Raw genomic sequence first — 26,181 nt, forward strand, 5'->3', positions numbered from 1 at the left:
ACCGCGGCCTGATGTCCGGGGGGGCTGACGACCGCTCCCAGATGTCCAGTGCCTGACGTCCTCCGCCAGATGTCCGGATCCTATCCTTTGCTGCCTGATTCCCGGAGCTTGCTGATCGCTGCCAGATGTCCGGAGCCTGATGACCGCAGCCTCATGTCAGGAGCCTGATGTCCGCGGCCTGATGTCCGGAGCCTATCGATCGCTGCCAGATGTCCGGAGTCCGATGCCAGTATTCTGATGTTCTATTTGAGATCTGAGTCCAGATGTCCTGCCTGAGACCTGATGTCCGCCTGGTGCCCTGATGTCCTGATGTCTGGCTCGAGTCCCGATGTCCCAATGTCCTGATGTCCTACCTGAATCCTGATGTCCTGCCTGAGTCCAGATGTCTGTCCGTGTTCTGATGTCCCATCCGTGTTCCGATGTCCAGCCTGTGTCCAGATGTCCAGTCCATGGTCCTGGTGGTCCAAATTGTGCTCTTGAGTCGGTCCCGCTCGTGTTCCTGGATTGATTCCTCCTCCGTGGTTTCCGGGAGTCTCCACCTCTGTTCCCCGGTGACGGTCCTGCCAATGAGCTCAGGACCTGACCAGCTGATGCCCAGTGCTGTAGTGCCAACATTCATGGACCTGTGCTATCCATGTCTTGCTTATGTTCTGATGTCCTGCCGGTTCCCTGGGGTCTTACCCATGATGGCTCCTGCCATTGTCTGAAGGCTGTCCGAGGTCGGTGTATGATGTTCTCCTGCTATGCCTGTGCTACGCCTGAGAGAGAGGCCATCCTAGTATGCCCATGCCAGATAACCCTAGACTGCATCAACCCGTGATGACCCTAGCCATCATCTGAAGTCTAGACTCAAAAGAAAAAATGCACCTTGAGAATTCAATGCATAAAATAGTAATAGCTTTATTAAATAATTAAATATAAAAACATCCAGTCAAAGAATATATATGGAGAGATGTGACCGTGGTAAACCGAAACGTGGAACCACATAAGTACCCAGATAAAGAATCAGGATTGTACGTACTAAATCATTACACACAAAAGTGCAAATGCATAGATATAAATCTCAAGAGCCTCTCCCCCGGAACAAGGCACGGTGCTGAAACGTGCGTTGGGGCAGGTGGCACCACTGGGTGTCAGGTATGTCTCTAGGCTAATAATAGATTACTATGTACACACACTTATGATATTATTTTTGTCTCTATATTGGCATACAGCCTCCACTGACATTGTTATCATGCCCTTTTTAGTGTTACCAATACTTTGTGGTCTGGTATATGGGCTCTTGAGATTTATATCTGTGCACTTGAACTTTTGTGTGTAATGATTCTCATGGTGCGTTTTTTCTTTTGAGTCCAATATTTATGCACTGAATTCTATCACTTTGCACCTTTGTATCGATCTTTTGGTCTTTGCATATTTGGATGCTAGCCTGTTTACAGGTTATACCGATATATAATAAGAAGTCTGCCTGAAGTTGGTGTCTGATGTTCTCCTGCTGTGCCTGTGCCTCTCCTGTGGGCCGAGAGAGGTCCTCCTAGGATGCCCGTGCCAGACGTCCCTGGACTGCGTCAACCCGTGATGACCTCTTGCCATCATCTGAAGCTAGTCCGAGGTCTATATCTGATGTTCTCCTGCTGTGTCTGTGCCACTCCTGAGGCCTAAGTGAAAGGTCCTCTTAGGATGCCCGTGCCAGATGACTCTGGACTGCGTCAACCCGTGATGACCTCTTGCTTCGCTTGTCAACCTGAGATGTTTTTCCTTTGTGATGTACATAACCTGAAACCTGGTGTTTAGATGTCTTTTTGCTTTAAGTAAACTTTATGTTTCTTCATACCTGAAGTTGTGCGGTGTCTTTTAGCCCTGCATATAGCCATCTTGTCCACAAGCTCAGCTGCCACAGACCCCGGTCATTACCCTTCCCTAGTCCGGGTAGGCCCGGGTCCCCCCTGTGGTCCAGTGGGTCCACATTCCACGATCACCTGGGACGCACACCCCGTCATCGTTATGGTTCGACGACGTGGGAGCGTTGGCTGGGTAAGCTACGCTGCGTCCGCGATCGTAACATTCTACATAGAAGTATGAGATCTCAGCAGGGAGGAGGGACACTGAGGAACTGTCAATCAAGCTAGTAGGGGATAGATGGAGATAATTTCATAAAAGATTAGACAGACATTTCAACATGGATTTTTAAGGAAAATACAACATTGTTACTAGGTCTGAGAGATCTGTTTATTACTGTATGTAGGTTGTAATCTGATGACAGAGCCTCTTGTAGAGAATTGTTGATGCATTGCAGATGTACAGTATAAAAAATGTAATCACTAATTGTATACTGTATTTTGCATTGCTCTAGATTTTCGAAAGATTCACTTACCCTAGAATACTGCTGCTGTAAAGTTTTGAGGGACATTTAAGATTTTTTTAGAAAAACATGTACCAATTACAATCAATCTGATATGCTGAATTTTTAATTGAGAAAACATAATTGATGACTTGTGTTGATGATGTGTGGTTTGTATGTTTTGACTATATTGTATGTGGCAGGCATTACTGCTTTAGGTTTGCGCGACATCAAGTGCCTCGTCCCCGATTCATAATTTCACTACCTATATGGTACAGTACATATAAAGAAAAATCAGTCTGCCATCTAACTATTCCTCTAGGTACTTATTTCTTACTTAAAGACAGACTCATTTGGTTGGTATGATCCAATGTAGATGCTCATTTTTTTTTTAATAATATGTGAACTGCACTCCCACCCTTAGCACCACCCTAGGCTGCTGCCCACTCTGCTTGCTCCTTGTCCTGCTCTTCTAGTATGCCACTTCCTATACTAAGCTTCACTTTTTACTGCAGATATGACTCTGAGGTGTGTATACATAGTATATGTATGCAGCAGGGGCAACTATATTAGTATAAACAGTTTCTATGGACTACGTAGTCATTACACTAGAGCTAGGATAGCTGCTTGTGTTGGATGGGTAGTTTTGGTACATTTATGCATGGAATAAGTGCAAGTGTTGCCTGTAGGGTGACGTTCTTGTGTGCACTGAATGAGTGAACAGTAAGTACATTTTCTCCTTTCCAGCAAAATTTAAAGACAAAGCTGAAATCATGAACAACATGGCCAAGGCCAAGGTAGAAACAGAGGGGAAAAAATGTCTGAAAAACAAAGGTGAGAAAAGTAGGCTCAGATGCTGTTCATCTTCCTGACACTGGATTGATCATGTTACGGCTGTACAACCCTTGCCTAATTTATAGCAGTAGTTCAGTATAGGCATGGGTATAGAGATATCCCAAATCTTTAAAGCAGCAGTATTAGATGCACTAATCTCCAGTCCTGGTGCTAAGTAAGATGTGTAAGTGTTGGATGTCTGTGTAGAAGTCTAGTCCAGAATTTTGCTTTCTGGTGTCTTCGAGGTATCCTTTTGAGTGATGGACAGTCAGATGGTTGTTTTTTACACATTCAGTTATTAAAATGAGTATGTAATATAACATGTATCTTGGTTTTTTTTATCAAGATTTAGGGAACGTTAAGTAATGAAATGGATATGTGTGTAATACAGGGTGGGCCATTTGTATGGATACACCTAAATATAATGGGAATGGTTGGTGATATCAACTTCCTATTTGTGGTACATTAGTATATGGGAGGGAGAAACCGTTTCAAGATGGGTGGGGACCATGGCGGCCATTTTGAAGTCAGCCATTTTGGATCCAACTTAATTTTTCCAATGGGAAGAGGGTCATGTGACACATCAAACTTATTGAGATTGTCACAAGAAAAACAATGGTGTGCTTGGCTTTAACGTAACTTTATTCTTTCATGAGTTATTTACAAGTTTCTCTTTGTTTACAGCCATTGACATGTTGCAGAGGTTAACACATGAGGAGCGGATAGAAATTGTGTTGATGTCTGGTGAACGCAGTACCTGGGTCATTGCAGCAGATTTCAATGCAAGACACCCTACGCAACAAAACTGTCACCATTCCCATTTTATTTAGGTGTATCCATATAAATGGCCCACCCAAAAATTTGCCTAATCACTGAACATAATGTTCTGTGTAAACTGAGGGTCCTGTTCCAATTTTGTTTTGCCCATTCTGTAAATTCAGCGCACCGATCTAGGTCACCAACCATTCCCATTTTCTTCAGGAGTATCCATATAAATGGCCCACCCTGCATATATGGAGCCTGAGTCTTAGGCACCTCTTGTTGGATGTATTCAGTGTGGTTTGTTTTGGTTGGGTCTTATAGGATTACTAACACCGGTGAATGTGGGTCGCCCTCCCAGGTTGGTGGTTAATGGGATAGTTTGTGACGCCACCCGTGGTGTTTGACAAGTAAGATGTTAAGCCAACGCTGCTTGCAGATCCACTGGGACTGATGGTGTGATGCAGCATAGATGGTGTAGCTCCCCACAGGTGGAGCTGTAGTCCCAGGGCAGTGTAGGCGCTATGGATGAGGATAGGTGCAGGATGGTGTGGATGCTGGTACCCAGATGTAGCGGTGCTGAAGTTGTTAGCGACGGATGAATGGAGGACACCAGAGCTTGCAGTTTCAAAGCTTTACTCACAGTTCGTGGTACACACTGGTGCCTGCCTCTGTGCCATGTGCTACGGGATAAAGACTCAACCAACCTCCCGGGCAAATCAGGACTCTCCTCTCCAACACTCCGCCAACATGTACCTTTTCTGAACGACTCCTCCAATGCGCCTTGTGGAGTGAAGCACTCCAGTACTTAGTTACCCTGGAATACCTCCTTTCTAGATGTTCCTAGAACTCTACTTGTATGACAGACAGCTGTAGCCTGCTCGGGGATTCTCCTGGATCCCGGCTCTCTATCCGTGTTGCTGTTGTGTCCCAAGTCTTGGATGGGAGTAGTGCATTTACAGCCAACTACTCCACCGGTGTCTGCTGCAGAACCATAAGTGTTCATACAACCTTGGGGACCGGGCCCCGGCCTTGCGTTGAGAACCTATAGGCAGGGTTCCTATCCAACCCACTCCTCCTCTCTGTTCTCTACTCCTTCGTTCTGTACTTGTCTCTCTTTCGTATGGATGCTTAGGTTACAGGTCTACGTCTCTTCACCTTTCTTACTTTCCTGTGCCAGCTGGCTCAGGTCACAGAGGCAGCTGCAGCACTCCTTCCTCCATCCCTTCTTCCAGCGATCCCCACTCCTCACTGAGTGGCTTCCTAACTTCCTGACCTCCCGTCAGACTGACCCCTAAGGGCCTGACCCCCTAAGGGACAGCCCTGTAATTCTAAACCTTCCTAATCTTTTATATGAATCTAAACTCCACCCACCTCCCAGCACATCTCGTGTTACGAAGCAAGGACCCACGAATGGTGCTCTGCTACCCTCTAAGCATGGAGCTGCAATCTGGTCCTTTGCTGAACTATCCTGTGTGCAGGTGCAGGTGTTGGAGTGTGGAAAGGAGCTCCCAACTTACCAGGATGGTGGGGCACTACACCTCAGGAGAAGGTGCAGTACCTCAGTGGCGACTGAGCCTCAGGGGCGCCACATACCCCCCCGTTAAACACAGCACATCCGCGGGCTGCAAGGTAAACAAAGCAAACAGCAAAGAAACATACAAAATTTTGCAATGCATAATAAACTTTTCTTATACTAAACTTCCTAGCATAGGAGGCACTCATCTTGAACGTTACCAACAATTCTTATTTAACTAAATTTTTAATTCTAAGTGCAGTTCTCAATTTCAAAGTGCTATTCTCTATAACACATTTTCCTTATCATTTATCTTTTCTTTCTCTTTCTTTCTTCTAGACGCAAGACGCTGACCGCAAATACCTGGTCCGTCACCTGTCACTTTAATTCTTTATTCAAATTACTCATCTCTGTATTAGACATTCCTAATTCTTCTATAAAAGCTATCTCTCAATTATTAATACTCTTATAAAACACATTATCAAATACTTTTCAGTAAAACAGTGCAAAGATTCTTGTAAGTGCTGGACACCGCTCCCAGCCGGGATTTCTTGCAGTGTCCTTTGAGGTAGACATCATTCTTCGAAAAGTGTCAATGCAGAACATCATCTTCGCAAAGTGTCTATATATGTAAAACCAAGAAAGGGCACCTAAAGGGGTGCAAACTATTTACAAGACAGTTTTGGATCATACAGCGTCCATGATCTCCTCAGTTCCAATGTAAAGGCTGCCAATCAAAAACTAGGCAACAAAAAGTGCTACCAGCAAAAATATAACATGTTGAGCAAAAGGGCACAACTGGTGCAAACTAACCCTCCTGGGTAACGAGAATTGTAGAAAATTAGTGCTGATCCCCTCCTGGGGCTCTGGAAGCTGTACTGGAACTGCTACCAGGTGAAATGCTTGCTGTGTCTTCATCTTGATTCTGACTTCTTGCTAAGGAACCTCGAAACTGTGGCAAAGGGAACCCATGATGCATGTCTATTCCCATCAGCTGTTCCTCAGGGATGGATGGTTCTGCTGTTCTGGTGCGCGGCCTAGCACCGAGGGCTGCCGCATCCGCACGGCGCTGACATGTAGCCACATGGGGACTCGGCAGCGAAGGGATCCCAAGATCACCATCCCAAAGCGACCCAGACTCCCCCACTTTCTGAAGATGTCGAACCGGGCGCGCCTGCTCAAACCGTACTCTTCGCAGCAGAGACCTCCTCCACCTCCCCATCTCAGATTCAGAGGGTATCCCGCTAGGAAGGCCGCGTTATATACCTGGTAAACCCTGGTGATGCGTCCTCTGCTCCAGTGCAGGCGCGGTGGCGGGGCACCGGGGATGGCGGTGGAGCTACCGGCAGCTCTGGATCCACGGGGGTCGCTGTAGGGACCTGCGTAGCCGCGCCAGGTCCTGGCGGGAGTTCCTCTTCTTCCACTTCAGCTCCCAGCGTGGTGCACAACTCCTCCGGTAGCGGCGGCAGGGAGGGAGCAAGGTGCGCTGCCAGTGGTCTGGCAGCGGCTGTATGCCCCTTTAAATCTGCCCAGTAAAGGTCCGGTGCCACAGCGGCGGGTACCGATGGAGAGGGTACCGCAGGCGTAGGCCCTGCCGGGGCGCGCTGCCGTCTCAGCTTCTCCAAGGCCTCCTGCCTCAGCTGCAGACGTGTGGTCAGTTCGGTGATTTCTTCCGCCAGCTGCCGGCGGATCATTTCGGTGTTCGGGTTGGAGCCTTCAGCCATGGCACCAGGGAGATCTGTTTCCCCGCGCTCCGCAGGCCTCCTTCCCTCTCTTTCCAAAATGGCGTTCTGGCGTTCTTCTTCCTGCCTCGGCCCCTTTCCCGCCACTGGCTTCTTCTGCCCCTTCTTCCGGGGGCGGCGTCTTCTTCCAGCGCCTCCATACCAAGCTAGTATACGAACCCCTCGGGGGGTGGGCCATGTAGCTGTCACATAGTAATTCAGGCAGGGGAGGCCCAAGACTCTTCGCGGTCTTTTCCTAGGACCTCCCATCTCTTCACGCCCTTCTTCTCCACACCAGCGGCCATTTCAAATGTCCATTTTGCAGTCTATCAAATTAGGTCTTCTGCACATTTTCAAAAGTGTAAAGTCCAATAAATCTCAGGCGCACAGAACCTGATGGTGTCGGGTCTCGTCATCCTGTTCGTAACGCCAAAAATTGGGTCGCCCTCCCAGGGCTGTGGAGTACTCGGAACCGGGCCGGTGTCAGGGGGAGAATGTGACACAGCGATGGCGGTGACCCGGTCCGTGGCCCTGGGCGCCCAGTATCAATGGTGGTGGTTTTGGTGGTTAATGGAAAAGTTCGTGACACCACCTGTGGTGTTTGGCAAGTAAGATGTTAAGCCAACGCTGCTTGCAGATCCACTGGGATTGATGGTGTGATGCAGCAAAGATGGTGTAGCTCCCTACAGGTGGAGCTGTAGTCCCAGGGCAGTGTAGCCGCTATGGATGAGGATAGGTGCAGGATGGTGTGGATGCTGGTACCCAGATGTAGCGGTGCTGAAGGTGTTAGCGACGGATGAATGGAGGACACCAGAGCTTGCAGTTTCAAAGCTTTACTCACAGTTCGTGGTACACACTGGTGCCTGCCTCTGTGCCGTGTCTTCTGGGGTAAAGACTCAACCAACCTCCCGGGCAAGTCAGGACTCTCCTCTCCAACACTCCGCCAACATGTACCTTTCCTGAACGACTCCTCCAATGCGCCTTGTGGTGTGAAGCACTCCAGTACTTAGTTACCCTGGAATACCTCCTTTCTAGTTGTTCCTAGAACTCTACTTGTATGACAGACAGCTGTAGCCTGCTCGGGGATTCTCCTGGATCCCGGCTCTCTATCCGTGTTGCTGTTGTGTCCCAAGTCTTGGATGGGAGTAGTGCATTTACAGCCAACTACTCCACCGGTGTCTGCTGCAGAACCATAAGTGTCCATACAACCTCGGGGACCGGGCCCCGGCCTTGCGCTGAGAACCTATAGGCAGGGTTCCTATCCAACCCATTCCTCCTCTCTGTTCTCTACTCCTTCGTTCCGTACTTGTCTCTCTTTCGTATGGATGCTTAGGTTACAGGTCTACGTCTCTCCACCTTTCTTACTTTCCCTTGCCAGCTGGCTCAGGTCACAGAGGCAGCTGCAGCACTCCTTCCTCCATCCCTTCTTCCAGGGATCCCCACTCCTCACTGAGTGGCTTCCTAACTTCCTGACCTCCCGTCAGACTGACCCCTAAGGGACTGACCCCCTAAGGGACTGACCTGTAATTCGAAGGCCATGTGCACACGATGCAGATTTGCAGCGTTTCTGCAGCGGATTTTACCACGCAGAAACGTTGCATATCCGCATTGTGATGTACAGTACCTTTAAAATGAATGAAAAAAAAAAACCGCTGTGCAGACGCTGCGGATTTTTCCGCGCGGTTTTCCTGCGGTACAAAATCCGCAGCATGTTACTTCTTTTGTGCGGTTTTCTATCTCCCCTGTTACCAAATCCGCAGGGGGAAGACCGCAATGGAAAACCGCACAAAAACCGCATGAAAACCACTTGAAAAATGGAAGAAATCCGCAGGAAAAATGCAGGTCATTTGACCTGCGTTTTTCTTCCATTCTGCACGGAAAAATCCGCAGGGCTCAAAACTCCGTCTGCACTCAGCCTAAACCTTCCCAATCTTTTATATGAATCTAAACTCCACCCACCTCCCAGCACATCTCGTGTTACGAAGCAAGGACCCACGAAAGGTGCTCTGCTACCCTCTAAGCATGGAGCTACAATCTGGTCCTTTGCTGAACTATCCTGTGTGCGGGTGCAGGTGTTGGAGTGTGGAAAGGAGCTCCCAACTTACCAGGATGGTGGGGCACTACACCTCAGGAGAAGGTGCAGTACGTCTGTGGCGACTGAGCCTCAGGGGTGCCACAAATGGGCAGGCTTTATTGCTTACTATGAGCGGCTAACTAACCAATGGGAACTACTGAGCTTCTGTATGTCAAGATATTGCAAAAGAGAACTATAGAGAGGAAGGCATTTCATGAGCAGAAATGTGAGAATGACAGCTTACTGGTTCTCTAAGGTTTTGTCACTAGTTCCTTTTGATTTTTTTGAACTGTATCCTTGCTGATATTGCAGGTTCATTCATAGGTATTGATAGCTGAACTAAAAGAAATTAGCTGCTTTAAGGGACTGTCTACTAGTTTGAAATAGTTAATTTAATAGGCACAAAAAAATAGATACTCACCTACCGGATTACTGACGCTTTTCTGTATTGCTGCCAGTTACCCTCATTGTTTTCTGGCTATCTCTTATTCTTGGGAATATCCGGTGACAGCTTAAGCCAAATGGTGACTTCTGGATGACATGGATGCCGGACCTGAGCAGTGCAAATCGTTTTGCTTATCTCACGACCCATCGGTGACACAGACAGAAGAGGGCCTCTGTGAAGGACAGCGTATGGGCATTTTTGCAGTCCAGTAGCTCATCATAATGCACAATTCCAACTGCTTGGTTGCACCAATGGTATGTCCGCTCAAGTCATTACTGCTGCAGTGGTCACATGATGCCACGGTGGCAGAAGAAGCCAGGAAACAGTAGCAGCAGCCAAATGAAGGAGCATTGGGGGTCTGGTAGTTATTTTTTATTTTTACACCTCCCTGGGCATCTCTCAAAGTTGTGGACAAACCCTTTAAAGACCATTTCTTACTGTGTCCCACATTCCCTCATTTTCCCTGCTTGGCTTGCATCACACAGCCACTTGTAATAGGGGCAATGCCCATCATTCATGTGAGGAAGATGATACAGTATACTGAGAGAAATATATATGAAGCTAGATATAGGTATATATAGCTTGTTATTAGGATTACTGCCTGAGCTGCAGGGCAAGTCATACATAGTGACATGCACAAGTGATGCCGTAGAAGGCTACTAGCCATAACTGAGTGTCTTTCGTAGAAGACTAGACATTTATCATTCACCATGGATAGTTTATGTATTACATAGTATTAGCAACTAGTGAACACAACTCCACATCGCCAGCACAGCGTTTTATTAATTTCTATTTTCTTTGCAGATGACAAAGATGAAGGTGGTGATGTCCCCAACGCTGTGAATGTAAAGATGACTCCCGCCACTGGGTCTGAGCCCTCCAAGGATGGGGAGGATGAAGGAGCAGACAAGGATGACTCTCAGGTAACTCAATGCACAGGGGTGGACTTACCATATTTGCAAAGGCACCCGGGCTCAGTAGGTAAGGGGCCCACTAATATTCTTAAAGGCGGCTTCTAACTATCTAATAGATTGCAGGGGGGGTGTACTATGATGAGATAATGGAGAGTAAGGGGTCCATTTAGTGTCCTTATACCTTCTCCTTACGCTGTCTGTGTCGCCCTTATGCATTCATATTACTAGTTTACCCTCCACATCTCGTACAGACATAGAAATACATGTATGTAAGATACCAGATCTGCTGTAAAGTGCAGTCCAGTTTTCTAAATGAATTTCACCTTATGTACCACCCCCTCACGCCCTGCAGTTGGCATAACATAGTATATTAATATTACCAGAAGTTATGCCGGCTCCAAGAGATTAGCCAAAAGATTTGTAAAACATTATTTTATTTATTATGTTTACTTACATAGCGCCATCATATTCCACAGCGATTTACAGACTTCATCCTCACTGTTCCCATTAGGGCTCACAATGTAAATTCCCTGTCAGTATATCTCTGTAGTGTGAAAGGAAACGGGAGAACCCGGAGGAAAATCATGAAAGCACGGGGAGAACATACAAACTTTTTATGGATGTTGTCCTTGAGGGGATTTGAAACCAGGACATCAGAGCTGCAAAGCAACAGTGCTAACCATTGAGCCACTGTGCTGCCCTAGTATTATTATTCATTTTATAGCGCCATTTATTCCGTGGCGCTTTACATGTGAAAAGGGCATAAAAAGACAAGTACAATAAACATGAGCAATACAAGGCACACACAAGTACAAAAGGAGAGAGGACCCTGCCTGCGAGGGCTCACAGTCTACAGGGGATGGGTGAGGATACACAAGGAGAGGGTAGAGCTGGTCGTGCAGTGGTTCAGTAGACTGAGGATCACTGCAAGTTGTACACTTACTGGAAGAGGTGGGTCTTCAGGTTCCTTTTGAAGGTTTCCGTGGTAGGAGAAAGTCTGATGTGTTGAGGTAGAGAGTTCCATAGTATGGGGGAAGCACGGGAGAAGTCTTGTATGCGGTTGTGGGAAGAAAAGATAAGAGGTGAGTAGAGAAGGAGATCTTGAGAGGATCGAAGGTTGCGTGTAGGTAAATACCGAGAGACCATGTCACAGATGTATGGAGGAGACAGGTTGTGTATGGTTTTTTTTTCATAGTTAGGGTTTTGAACTGGAGCCTCTGGACAATAGGAAGCCAGTGAAGGGCTTGGCAGAGAGGAGAGGCTGGGGAATAGTGGGGAGACAGGTGGATTAATCGGGCAGCAGAGTTTAGGCTAGATTGGAGTGGCGCAAGAGTGCTAGAGGGGAGGCCAGAAAGTACGAGGGTGCAATAGTTGAGGCAGGAGATGATGAGGGCGTGCACAAGCTTTTTTGCAGTTTCTTGGTCAAGGAATGTACGGATTTGGGAGATATTTTCGAGTTGGCAGGAGGAGGCAAGGGCTTGGATATGTCGTTTGAAAGAGAGGGCAGAGTCGAGGATCACTCTGAGGCACCGAGCCTGCGGGACTGTGGAAATTGAGCAGCCATTGACATTGATGGATAGGTCTGGTGGAGGGGTAGAGTGAGATGGAGGAAAGATGATGAATTCTGTTTTATCCATGTTCAGTTTTAGAAAGCGAGCAGAAAAGAAAGATGAAATAGCAGACAGACATTGTGGGATTTTGGTGAGTAAGGAGGTGATGTACAAGTTCCCTCTGAAATGTAAAGTGCTGCGGAATATATCGGCGCTATAGAAATAAAATTATTATTATTATTACTATTAATGTCAGGTCCAGATAGGTAAATCTGCGTGTCATCGGCATAGAAATGATACTGCAAACCGTGTGATTCTTTTGAGCTGTCCCAGGCCGAAGGTGTAGATGGAGAAGAGTAGGGGTCCTAGAACTGAGCCTTGGGGAAGACTGACAAACAGGGGGCGAGGTGCGGAGGTGGTGTGGGAGAGGGAGACACTGAATGTCCGGTTTGTTAGATATGACAAGATCCAGGATAGGACCAAATCTGTGATGCCAAGAGATGAGAGAATCTGTAACAAGAGGGAATGGTCTACAGTAACAAAGGCAGAAGACAGGTCCAGGAGGAGGACGACAGAGTAGTGTTGCTTGTTTCTGGCGGTTATTAGGTCATTGTTGACTTTTGTTAGGGTGAAAGAGGGAGCAGGAGGAGAGGTGGGAGGACAATTCAAGATGGACGTGTTGTTCCAGTAGTTTTAAGACATAAGGGAGAAGTGATATTGGGTGATAGCTAGACACAGAAGATGGGTCAAGGGAGGGCTTTTTGAGGATGGGTGTGATTGAGGCATGTTTGATGGAATAGGGGAAGACACCATTTGTAAGTGAAACGTTGAAGAGATGTGTTAGGTTTGGGATGAAGACTGTGGTGAGGTTAGGGATGAGGTGGGACGGGAGCGGATCAAGCATGCAAGTGGTGAGATGTGATCTTGACAGAAGGGTGGAGAGCTGATCTTCTGTCATGGCAGAGAAGCTGGTTTGGGAAGAACAGGGCTGAGCAGTTAAGAGGAAGGGCATTGGGGGCTGCGGGCCAAAGCTTTCTCTGATGTTATCAATCTTCTGCTTAAAGAAAGAGGCAAAGTCTTCAGAAGAATTGAGAGGAGAGGAGAGGGAGGAGGTGCCGGGGGACGGAGTAGAGAATGGAAAGTGTTGAAAAGCTGTTTAGGGTTGTGAGACAAGGAGGATATGAGAGATGAAAAGTAAGTTTGTTTTGCGGCAGTAAGCGTGGACTTCAGGCTGGTGAGGGACTGCTTGAATGCGAAAAAGTTCTTGGTAGAATGGGATCTCTTCCATCTCCGCTCAGCAATCCTGGAAACCCGTCTCAGTTCTTTGGTCAGGCTGGTCAGCCAGGGCTGCCTGTTGATTGTTCGAGTTTTGCTCTGCATGAGGGGGGCGGCCGAATCGAGTGCTGTTGTTATTGTGGTGTTATATAAAGTGGTAGCAGCATCTGTGTCATGTAAGGAAGCTATGTCTGTAAGAGGGAGAAGGGACTCAGAGAGTGAGAGTAAATTGAGGTGTTTGATATTTCTGCGAAGGTGAGTGAGTTTGTGGAGTTGGGGTTGCGCACTAGGAGAGAAGAGGGAAGAGAATGTCAGTAGGTTGTGGTCAGACAGGGGGAGGGGTGAGTTAGTGAGATTAGTAAGGGACCAGAGACGGGTTAAGATAAGGTCCAGTATGTGGCCATCTTTGTGAGTGGCCACTGAGGACCATTGAGTGAGGCCAAAGGAGGAAGTCAGTGATAAAAGTTTAGAGGCAACTGAGGTGGAAGTGTCAATGGGGATGTTGAAGTCACCCTTGATGATAGTGGGGATGTCAGTAGAAAGGAAATGAAGTAGCCAGGTGGTGAAGTGGTCGAGGAAGGTGGAGATGGCTAGTTCTGGGGGCGGTAGATGACAGCCAGCTGGAGGTTGGAGGGGGAGTAGATGCGGACGGAGTGCACCTCAAACGAGGGTAGAGTAGCAGAGGGTGGGAGTGGAATTGGGGTGAACTAGCAGATATCAGACAGGAGCAAACCAACTCCTCCACCACGTTTGTTGCTGGGGCGAGGAGTGTGAGAGAGATGGAATCTGCCATAAGAATGTATCATGCAATATCATGACATGTGTCATGCTGCGTCCTCATGATAGGCTGTCTAGTACTTATGAAACATCTCCAGGATGTTGGCAGTCAAGTGCTGGCCAAGGAAGTTCACCCTGCCTTGGTCCGGCATCCATTACAGCATCAGCTGGCAGTGAGAGTCGGCACTACGACTCTTTTTGCTCCTTTCTACCACGTCTTGATGTTCAGCAGGAATTTGTCCTACCAAGATTTTAATGAGGCAGGTCAATTACAACGATCAAACAACAAAATATACTGAGAGCAATGGAAGAGATGGCTAATAAAATACTGTAAATCTGTCCATGGCCCAGAAGATTGTGGAGACCTTGACTGCCCCTCTAAATAAAATGAAAACCACCTGAACTACCAGGGATTCACATTAGCCTATGTGCAGACCTCTGACCATGTAGCTAATCTATAGTTTTCTAAAATGTAAACTATTTTACAGTTCTTTTTTGTGGACTGGGCCCCAAAGCTGGAGTGTGCAATAAAGGTGAGCTGTAACACGCACATAGGGGTGAAGTCCTTCTCTGCTGACATGGGGGTGACAATGCTGACAACTGTTATAATTCCTTATTGTTTTATAGGAATCTACTTGATTATCGGGAATACAAATCTGCATTTTATTACAGGGAAATCATTGTATTTTCCAGGGAAGGGAACCGTGTCGCCAGAACACTGACTACTTAATGTGAGAAATGCATTTAGTTGCTAGCTGCTTTCTACTAATCATTATGAGCTGGAAGGATACAAAAGTAAAAAGCATTCAGAAACATGGCCCAGTAAAAGGTTTTTGTATTTCCATGCAAGTCTTTGTGGTGATCATTATATGCAGTGTACAGCAAACATTCATACTTGGAAAGTAAGAAAAAGTTGTCAGTCAATACTAAATTGATGACCTTTTGATAGGATACCATATCGATCTATCAGTCAACACCAGACACCCCACAGATTACCTATTATTTGCTTCAGCGGTGGCTGTATGTAAAACCATTGAATTGAGCAAAGTGCAACTGCATTCGATGTGTAGTGTCTGCTGCCGGGTACTGCAGATCAGTCGCTATTCAAACACACAGGATCTGTTCTGCAGTAGTCGGTGTCAGCCACTACACATTGAATGAAGCTGCACCGTTCCACAAGTCTACATCTACAAATAAGAGTTGATTGGTGGGGGTGCCAGGTTTCGGACCCCTACAAATATTTTAGTGATTAACTGTTCAATGGATATGTCATCAATATGGTATAACTGGAAAACCCCTTTAAGGTGCCCGTACACATTTGACAAGCCTTAAAGGGAATCTGTCACCTCATTTTTGGCCTATAAGATGCAGCCACCGCCATCAGGGGCTTATCTACAGCATTCTGTATTGCTGTAGATAAGCCCCCGATGTAACCTGAAAGATAAGAAAAACAAGTTATATTATACTCACCGGAGGGCATGGTCCGGTGCGGTGGGTGTCGCAGTCCGGCGCCTCCCATCTTCTAGCGATGACTTACTCCTTCTTACTTCTGCCACGGCTCCTGCGCAAGGCGTACTTTATCTGCCCTGTTGAGGGCAGAGTAAAGTACTGCAGTGCGCAGGCGCCGGACCTCTCAGAACCTTTCCCGTCACCTGCGCACTCCAGTACTCTGCTCTGCCCTCAATAGGGCAGAGAAGTATGCCTGTGCAGGAGTGCGACAGAAGCAAGGAGGAGGACATCATCGCTAGAAGATGGGAGGCACCGGACCGGACTGGGACACCCATCAGACCGGACCCCCGGGTGAGTATAATCTAACTCGTCTTTCTTATTTTTCAGGTTACATCGGGGGCTTATCTACAGCATTACAGAATGATGTAGATAATCCCCTGATGGCGGTGGCCGCACCTCATAGGCCAAAAATGAAGTGACGATTCCCTTTAACAGGCATGTATTTGGTTATCTCTGGAAATTCCATTGAGAATCAGTGTAGCTGTGGTTGAGCATGCACACCGCCTCTCCATTCACCTTGGGGAGGGGGGACAGACAAAAGTGCTCTATAGTGATGAGCGAGTATACTCGTTGCTCGGGTGGTCTCCGAGTATTTTGGCGTGATCGGAGATTTAGTTTTCGTCATCTCAGCTGCATGATTTGCGACGGCTAGACAGGCTGAATACATGTGGGGATTGCCTGTTTTTTTAGGGAATTCCCACATGTATTCAGCTTGTCTAGCAGCCCCAAATCATGCAGCTGAGACGACGAAAACTAAATCTCCGAGCACGCCAAAATACTCGGAGATCACCTGATCAAGCTCGGGGAGACCTGAGCAACGATGCTACTCGCCCATCACTAGTGCTCTATTCTGAGGGTCAGTAGGCGTTTTAGCAATCAAACTCCCACTGGTTTAGAGGTTAACACCTAATCTATGAATAAATTATAACAAGTTCGTTCTGTTTACAAAATGTTATTACTTCCACAATCTACACTTTTACAAAATTGTGTCTACACTTACCGCCATTGTTTGTTTGCACATTGGCTACAGAAGTAAAATGGTCTTTGGTAAATTGTTTGCTCATTTATGAAATGCACAATAATCTCTTAAATTATATATCCACTACCTGAAGAGCCCGGCGCTGCCCGGGCATAGTAACTAACTGTGTTTAGTTATAACAAATTATGACAGTCACAAGCAGAAAAGAATAGGCCACAAATCGGGGATCACCCTGAATAGGAATTTAGCAAAAATATTACAATTTTTATTTATTTAAATTAAGCACAGCAAACAACAACAACAACACATTAAAAACATTAAAAAATGGTCACACATGTGACACATTTAAAAGATATACATATCTCATAATAGAGAACCAAACCTGATAACCACTACCACTTTTGGTGGAGAAAGTGTCTTATACCCAAGGTCTATGTAAACTAATACCCAATTAGAAGGTTTTGAAAGCACACTAATACACTGTAGCCATCACAAATCAATCATGGATATCAGTGATGCAGATAAATTTTAAATTTTGAATGGATGTTATCACAAGCTCAAATAATGCCTTGAGACAGTGCATACAATTAGTTATATAGCTCTGGCATACTCTTATTCACAATGTGGTACATAAAAAACAAACGTTTCTGGAATGTACTGAATAAACCCCATTTGGAAATACCTCAGCCTGAAGTCAGGTTCCAAGAGCAGACCAGATCATCCAGACCAGAAATGGGCTGTAAAGAGTGCAAACAACCAAAGGACATCTACATGTCCACCTTCAAATAATATACATACAGTGGGGAAAAAAAGTATTTAGTCAGTCAGCAATAGTGCAAGTTCCACCACTTAAAAAGATGAGAGGCGTCTGTAATTTACATCATAGGTAGACCTCAACTATGGGAGACAAACTGAGAAAAAAAAATCCAGAAAATCACATTGTCTGTTTTTTTTTTCATTTTATTTGCATATTATGGTGGAAAATAAGTATTTGGTCAGAAACAAAATTTCATCTCAATACTTTGTGATATATCCTTTGTTGGCAATGACAGAGGTCAAACGTTTTCTGTAAGTGTTCACAAGGTTGCCACACACTGTTGTTGGTATGTTGGCCCATTCCTCCATGCAGATCTCCTCTAGAGCAGTGATGTTTTTGGCTTTTCGCTTGGCAACACGGACTTTCAACTCCCTCCAAAGGTTTTCTATAGGGTTGAGATCTGGAGACTGGCTAGGCCACTCCAGGACCTTGAAATGCTTCTTACAAAGCCACTCCTTCGTTGCCCTGGCGGTGTGCTTTGGATCATTGTCATGTTGAAAGACCCAGCCACGTTTCATCTTCAATGCCCTTGCTGATGGAAGGAGGTTTGCACTCAAAATCTCACGATACATGGCCCCATTCATTCTTTCATGTACCCGGATCAGTCGTCCTGGCCCCTTTGCAGAGAAACAGCCCCAAAGCATGATGTTTCCACCACCATGCTTTACAGTAGGTATGGTGTTTGATGGATGCAACTCAGTATTCTTTTTCCTCCAAACACGACAAGTTGTGTTTCTACCAAACAGTTCCAGTTTGGTTTCATCAGACCATAGGACATTCTCCCAAAACTCCTCTGGATCATCCAAATGCTCTCTAGCAAACTTCAGACGGGCCCGGACATGTACAGGCTTAAGCAGTGGGACACGTCTGGCACTGCAGGATCTGAGTCCATGGTGGCGTAGTGTGTTACTTATGGTAGGCCTTGTTACATTGGTCCCAGCTCTCTGCAGTTCATTCACTAGGTCCCCCCGCGTGGTTCTGGGATTTTTGCTCACCGTTCTTGTGATCATTCTGACCCCACGGGGTGGGATTTTGCGTGGAGCACCAGATCGAGGGAGATTATCAGTGGTCTTGTATGTCTTCCATTTTCTAATTATTGCTCCCACAGTTGATTTCTTCACTCCAAGCTGGTTGGCTATTGCAGATTCAGTCTTCCCAGCCTGGTGCAGGGCTACAATTTTGTTTCTGGTGTCCTTTGACAGCTCTTTGGTCTTCACCATAGTGGAGTTTGGAGTCAGACTGTTTGAGGGTGTGCACAAGTGTCTTTTTATACTGATAACAAGTTTAAACAGGTGCCATTACTACAGGTAATGAGTGGAGGAAAGAGGAGACTCTTAAAGAAGAAGTTACAGGTCTGTGAGAGCCAGAAATCTTGATTGCTTGTTTCTGACCAAATACTTATTTTCCACCATAATATGCAAATAAAATGAAAAAAAAACAGACAATGTGATTTTCTGGATTTTTTTTTCTCAGTTTGTCTCCCATAGTTGAGGTCTACCTATGATGTAAATTACAGACGCCTCTCATCTTTTTAAGTGGTGGAACTTGCACTATTGCTGACTGACTAAATACTTTTTTTCCCCACTGTAGATGCACAGAACCCAATACATCACATATGAAGTGAAGTGGAGTGGGGCAGGCTGGACTAATGACCCGACGCGTGTCGCCACTCTAGGTGGCTTCGTCAGGGGTGACGACCCCTGACGAAGCCACCTAGAGTGGCAACACGCGTCGGGTCATTAGTCCAGCCTGCCCCACTCCACTTCACTTCATATGTGATGTATTGGGTTCTGTACATCTATGTATATTATTTGAAGGTGGACATGTAGATGTCCTTTGGTTGTTTGCACTCTTTACAGCCCATTTCTGGTCTGGATGATCTGGTCTGCTCTTGGAGCCTGACTTCAGGCTGAGGTATTTCCAAATGGGGTTTATTTAGTACATTCCAGAAACGTTTGTTTTTTATGTACCACATTGTGAATAAGAGTATGCCAGAGCTATATAACTAATTGTATGCACTGTCTCAAGGCATTATTTGAGCTTGTGATAACATCCATTCAAAATTTAAAATTTATCTGCATCACTGATATCCATGATTGATTTGTGATGGCTACAGTGTATTAGTGTGCTTTCAAAACCTTCTAATTGGGTATTAGTTTACATAGACCTTGGGTATAAGACACTTTCTCCACCAAAAGTGGTAGTGGTTATCAGGTTTGGTTGTCTATTATGAGATATGTATATCTTTTGAATGTGTCACATGTGTGACCATTTTTTAATGTTTTTAATGTGTTGTTGTTGTTTGCTGTGCTTAATTTAAATAAATAAAAATTGTAATATTTTTGCTAAATTCCTATTCAGGGTGATCCCCGATTTGTGGCCTGTTCTTTTCTGCTTGTGACTGTCATATATAGGTTGTAGGCCAGGGTTGGATCCCCTTTTTATATTTCGGTGGTGCCCCCGTTAGCTTGCTTTATAGTTATAACAAATTATAATTATCCTCCATACCATAGTCCCGTGCCCATATACCCATCATACATATCCATGATCCCATAGGCCCGTGCCCATATACCCATCATACATATTCTCCATCCCATAGTCGAGTGCCCATATACTCATCACAAATCCTCCATCCCATAGTCCCATGCCCATATACCGATCATACATATTCTCCATCCCATAGTCCCATGCCCATATACCCATCATACATATTTGCCATCCCATAGTCGAGTGCCCATATACCCATCACACATCCTTCATCTCATAGTCCCGTGCCCATATACCCATCATACATATCCTCCATCCCATAGTCCAGTGCCCATATACCCATCACACATCCTCTATCCCATAGTCCCGTGCCCATTTACCCATTATGACATCATCATCACCATGGCAACCGTTATGACATAACCGTGACCATTGCAACCTATTAAGACATCATCGTCACCATGGCAACCATTGTGACAGCATCTTCGCCATTGCAACCTATTATGACATTAGCGTCGCCATGGCAACCATTATGACATCATAATAATAAGCGGGGCTTGCAACCTATGATGACATCAGCGTCGCCATGGCAACCATTATGACATCATAATGAGGTGCGGGGCTTGATACACACACACTTTTTCCCCATTATGTAGATAGGGGCAAAATTGTTTGGTGAATTGGAACGCGCGGGGTTCAAATTTCGCCTCACAATATAGCCTATGACGCTCTCGGGGTCCAGACGTGTGACTGCAAAATTTTGTGACTGTAGCTGCGACGGTGCGGATGCCAATCCCGGACATACACATACACACACACACACACACACATACATACATACATGCATACATACACAACCACATTGCGCTTTATATATTAGACTAGCTGAAGAGCCCGGCGCTGCCCGGGCATAGTAACTAACTGTGGCTAGTTATAACAAATTATAATTATCCTCCATCCCATAGTCCCGTGCCCATATACCCATCATACATATCCATCATCCCATAGGCCCGTGCCCATATACCCATCACACATCCTCCATCCCATAGTCCCATGCCCATATACCCATCATACATATTCTCTGTCCCATGCACATATACCCATCATACATATCCATCATCCCATAGGCCCGTGCCCATATACCCATCATACATATCCTACATCCCATAGTCGAGTGCCCATATACCCATCACACATATTCACCATCCCATAGTCGAGTGCCCATATACCCATCACACATCCTTCATATCATAGTCCCATGCCCATATACCCATCATACATATTCTCTGTCCCATGCCCATATACCCATCATACATATCCTACATCCCATAGTCGAGTGCCCATATACCCATCATACATATTCTCCGTCCCATGCCCATATACCCATCATACATATCCTACATCCCATAGTCCCGTGCCCATATACCCATTATGACATCATCATCACCATGGCAACCGTTATGACATAACCGTCACCATTGCAACCTATTAAGACATCATCGTCACCATGGCAACCATTGTGACAGCATCTTCGCCATTGCAACCTATTATGACATTATCGTCGCCATGGCAACCATTATGACATCATAATGAGGGGCGGGGCTTGCAACCTATGATGACATCAGCGTCGCCATGGCAACCATTATGACATCATAATGAGGGGCGGGGCTTGATACACACACACTTTTTCCCCATTATGTAGATAGGGGCAAAATTGTTTGGTGAATTGGAACGCGCAGGGTTAAAATTTCGCCTCACAACATAGCCTATGACGCTCTCAGGGTCCAGACGTGTCACTGCAAAATTTTGTGACTGTAGCTGCGACGGTGCGGATGCCAATCCCGGACATACACACACAACCACATTGAGCTTTATATATTAGACTAGTTGAAGAGCCCGGCGCTGCCCGGGCATAGTAACTAACTGTGGTTAGTTATAACAAATTATAATTATACTCCATCCCATAGTCCCGTGCCCATATACCCATCATACATATCCATCATCCCATAGGCCCGTGCCCATATACCATCATACATATCCTACATCCCATAGTCGAGTGCCCATATACCCATCACACATCCTCCATCCCATAGTCCCATGCCCATATACCCATCATACATATTCTCCGTCCCATGCCCATATACCCATCATACATATCCTACATCCCATAGTCGAGTGCCCATATACCCATCATACATATTCACCATCCCATAGTCGAGTGCCCATATACCCATCACACATCCTTCATCTCATAGTCCCATGCCCATATATCCATCATACATATCCTCCATCCCATAGTCCGTGCCCATATACCCATCTTACATATCCGCCATCCCATAGTCCCGTGCCCATATACCCGTCATACATATCCTCCATCCCATAGTCCAGTGCCCATATACCCATCACACATCCTCCATCCCATAGTCCAGTGCCCATATACCCATCACACATCTTCCATCCCATAGTCAACCATTATGACATCAAAATGAGGGGTGGGGCTTGATACACACTCACTTTTTACCCATTATGTAGATAGGGGCAAAATTGTTTGGTGAATTGGAATGCGCGGGGCTAAAATTTCGACTCACAATATAGCTTAGGACGCTCTCGGGGTCAAGACGTGTGACTGCCAAATTTTGTGGCTGTAGCTGCGACAGTGCGGATGCCAATCCCGGACATACACACACACACACACACACACAAACACACACACACACATACATACATACATACACACATTGAGCTTTATATATTATATTAGAAATAATCGATGTGTCATATAAGGGATAAGATGACGTTGATGATGTCATGGATCACTGATCTCCACTGAACTAATGAGGTTGACACTGTGAGCACATTTTTAATGGTAGAAATCAACGTTTCCTTAGAATTTTGCATCTAATTTCCAATAACAGAAATCTATGGCCCTTGCCTACACTGCTTTTTATTTTGGAAAATAGCGCCGGTCTGAGATTTCTGACGCCAGCAATGTCATCTTCTCACTTATCAATCACATATCAGAGGATTGTTTTTCCGGCTTTCAGTATTGTAATGCTAGCATCCCTGCATGCCTCCTCCTCCTCCCCTTGGCAGGAACGCCAAAGTACTCCATCGATGCCACGCTCCTGTTGCAGTCATCTTGCATAGTTTGCGCACACTTGCTCTTCCTGTTGTAATACAAGGGGCATCGGGGTGGTAGTCCGGACCAAGCTCACCCACTAAACAGTCTGTATACACCCCGGCCCCTTATACATGTGATATGGGATGGATTAGGCTTTTTCCCCCAAACAAAGTTACCTTCTCTCCATTTGTCACAGCAGTCCAGGTGATTAAAAGTCCAGAGATGTAGCTGTGTTCCAACAGGGAAAACATAACTTTCATTGAAAATAGGTAGTGAATAATGGACATCAACGACAATCCCAAACACTGGATGTCCTGTTCTTTCCCTGACATGAGCTGCATTCGCACCCACTACGGCTGCAGCAGCCGAGAATCCCAGTCGTCCAATCCACTGGTATCTGGGCGCCTGAGACCCCTTCAGTGGAGGTCCCTCTATAGTCCAGAGAGCTTGTATGGAAGTCCTCGGTCTTCTTTAGTCTGGGGCAACAGATCTCTCCCATCTGGGGGTCTGGCAATGCCCCGTCTGTCTGACACATCTGCACTAGTGATGAGCGAGTATACTCGTTGCTCGGGGTTTCCCGAGCATACTCGGGTGTCCTCCGAGTATTTTGGCGTGCTCGGAGATTTAGTTTTCATTGCCTCAGCTGCATGATTTATGGCTGCTGGACAGCCTGAATACACGTGGGAATACCCTAACAAACAGGCGATCCTCACATGTATCCAGCCTGTCCAGCAGCCACAAATCATGCAGCTGCATCGACACAAACTAAATCTCCGAGCATGCTAAAATACTCGGAGCATGCTCGGGAAAACCTGAGCAACGAGATACTCGCTTATCACTAATCTGCACCTGTCAAGGATCCAGGCAGAACTGGAGGGAAATAGCAGCTTCCTCTCTCTGCTGACCCATCCCTTCATATTAACCATTTCTTGCCCTAACTCTAATACATTTAAAGGGGAACATCCACAATTAAATACAGTACATTGCAAGGCATAGGACACACATAGAACAGTACAGGTACATAACTTATGTACATGAGAAGTGCACAAGGGTTCACGGCAAAAGGAAGGGGCGCAACTGAGGGGACCGACCATCTCCTTACATGTGTCTTACATGGGTAGCATGCGCTCTCGTAAGATGTCCCTAGCCAATTCCTGGGTGGCATCTCGCATTTAAGACACCTTCCCCTATTGGAAGGTGCCTGTTCAACATCAAGGACTTTAGTATATAGCATGCATACAGAAGGGTAGCTGACAGCACTTCCTGGATCAAGGGGATGCACCCTCAAAGTCCAAAGACCCAGTTGGACATCAAAAGTCCCAAGAAAATGAAGAGGAGCAGCATCCAATCCGGGTTTGCACAATGTTTCACACGGATTGGATGCTGCTCCTCTTCATTTTTTTAGTGTATAGCATGTCCTTAAGCTGGTTAGTCCGTTGTAAGGTCTTCTCTTTACCCAAACCTGTTTCCCTGGGTCTGTATGTCCAGGCCTGAACCCTGAACCTGTGTCTGATCTTGTCTAAACCTGTGTCCCTGGGTCGGTATGCTCAGGCCTGAATTCTTTACCTATACCTGTGTCTGATCTTGTCTGAATTAGGATCTGACTCAAACCTATTTATATGTAAGTCTGGATCCTTCCCTGAACCTGTCTCAGAATCTGGATCTGTCTCTGTATCTTTCTGCGTCTTACTCAGCACCTGTTTCCATACCAGCTGTGTCAGAATCAGTACTTTCCTACAAACCTGTGGTCTGTATCAGTCCCTATCCTAAACCTGCTGTCAGTAGTAGTTCCCTTTCCCAAACTCACTGTGTTTTAATCTGTACTTGCCTCCAAACCTGCGGTGTTAACCCCAGGTTACACACAGCGATCTCGCTAGCGAGATCGCTGCTGAATCACACTGAATCACAAGTTTTGTGACGCAACAGCGATCTCACCAGCGAGATCGCTGTGTGTGACACTTCTCAGCGACCGGCCCCCCTGCCGGGTATCGCTGATCATCCTGGAATTGCCAGGACATTTTTTTGATTGCTGGCAAGCACGCATCGCTGCGTGTGACAGGCGGGAGACCAGCGATCAGCGAGCTGGCGCTGGTAACTAAGGTACCCATCAGGTTTCTAAGCGGCGTGCAGCGCTTAGAAACCCGATGTGTACCTTAGTTGCCAGCACGCTGGTGCAGGGAGCTGGTAATCAAGGTACACGTCGGGTTTCTAAGGGCCGCGCGCCGCTTAGAAACCCGATGTGTACCTTGGTTACCAGCTCCCTGCACCAGCGCGCTGGCAACTAAGGTACACAGTGGGCAACTAAGCGACGTGCGTCGCTTGTTACCTGCGTGTCGCTGGTGCTGATCGCTGCGGAGATCTGCCTGTTTGGCAGCTCACCAGCGATCATGTAGCGACACACTAGCGATCCTGACAAGGTAATATCGCTGTCGGGATCGCTGGTGCGTCGCTATGCGTGACGGGGCCCTTAGTGTCAGTATCTTTTCCTATATCAGCTGTGTCTGAATAAGTACTTATCGCTAATCTGTTGTCGCTGTGCAACATTAGTGATTCGTGTGTACACTTGCTACTTCACTGTAAGTACCCTGTGTGAATCTGGCTCTGTCTCACCTGTATGTACCTGTCCTTGTATTTGTCCTGTGGGTATCTTAGCCTGTCTATCCTGTGTGAACCAGGTCTTGTCTGTCCTGTGAGAACCTGCGGTTTTGTGCCTGTCTGCACCTGTGGTTTCCTGCTTGTTCGCACCTGCGGCTCCGTATCTGACCATGCCTGCGGTTCCCTGCCTGTCCGCACCTGCAGTTCCATACTTGTCAGCACCTGTGGTTCCGTATGTGGTCGCACCTGCGGTTGCCTGCCTGTCCGCACTTGCTGTCCAGTACCTCTCTTTCCAGTAGCCAAGTTCTTCCTAAAGCTGCTCCTGTCCATCCACTCTGAACTCGGTCCTCTCTGTTCCTGTATTCCATTTGTACAAGCCAGTATCTGCCTGCCTGTATTACAGCTGTGCCTACCAGAATCTATCTGCCTGTATATCAGCTGTGCCTACCAGCACCTGCCTGTCTGTA

General features: G+C 46.4%; 1 protein-coding gene across 1 annotated transcript in view; it reads left to right on the plus strand.

Moving 5' to 3' along the window:
• Positions 1-26,181, plus strand: part of SLC24A1 (solute carrier family 24 member 1) — a 128,178-nt gene that overhangs the window by 78,127 nt on the left and 23,870 nt on the right. Inside the window, exon 5 of the mRNA XM_073568874.1 lies at positions 10,495-10,613. Within this exon, the coding sequence (XP_073424975.1) occupies positions 10,495-10,613 (119 nt within the window). The remainder of the gene's footprint in view (positions 1-10,494; positions 10,614-26,181) is intronic.

This window comes from Dendrobates tinctorius, unplaced genomic scaffold (assembly GCF_039654945.1).
Source record: "Dendrobates tinctorius isolate UK_male_01 unplaced genomic scaffold, ASM3965494v1 ptg000022l, whole genome shotgun sequence".
NCBI classification, from domain to species: Eukaryota; Metazoa; Chordata; class Amphibia; order Anura; family Dendrobatidae; genus Dendrobates; species Dendrobates tinctorius.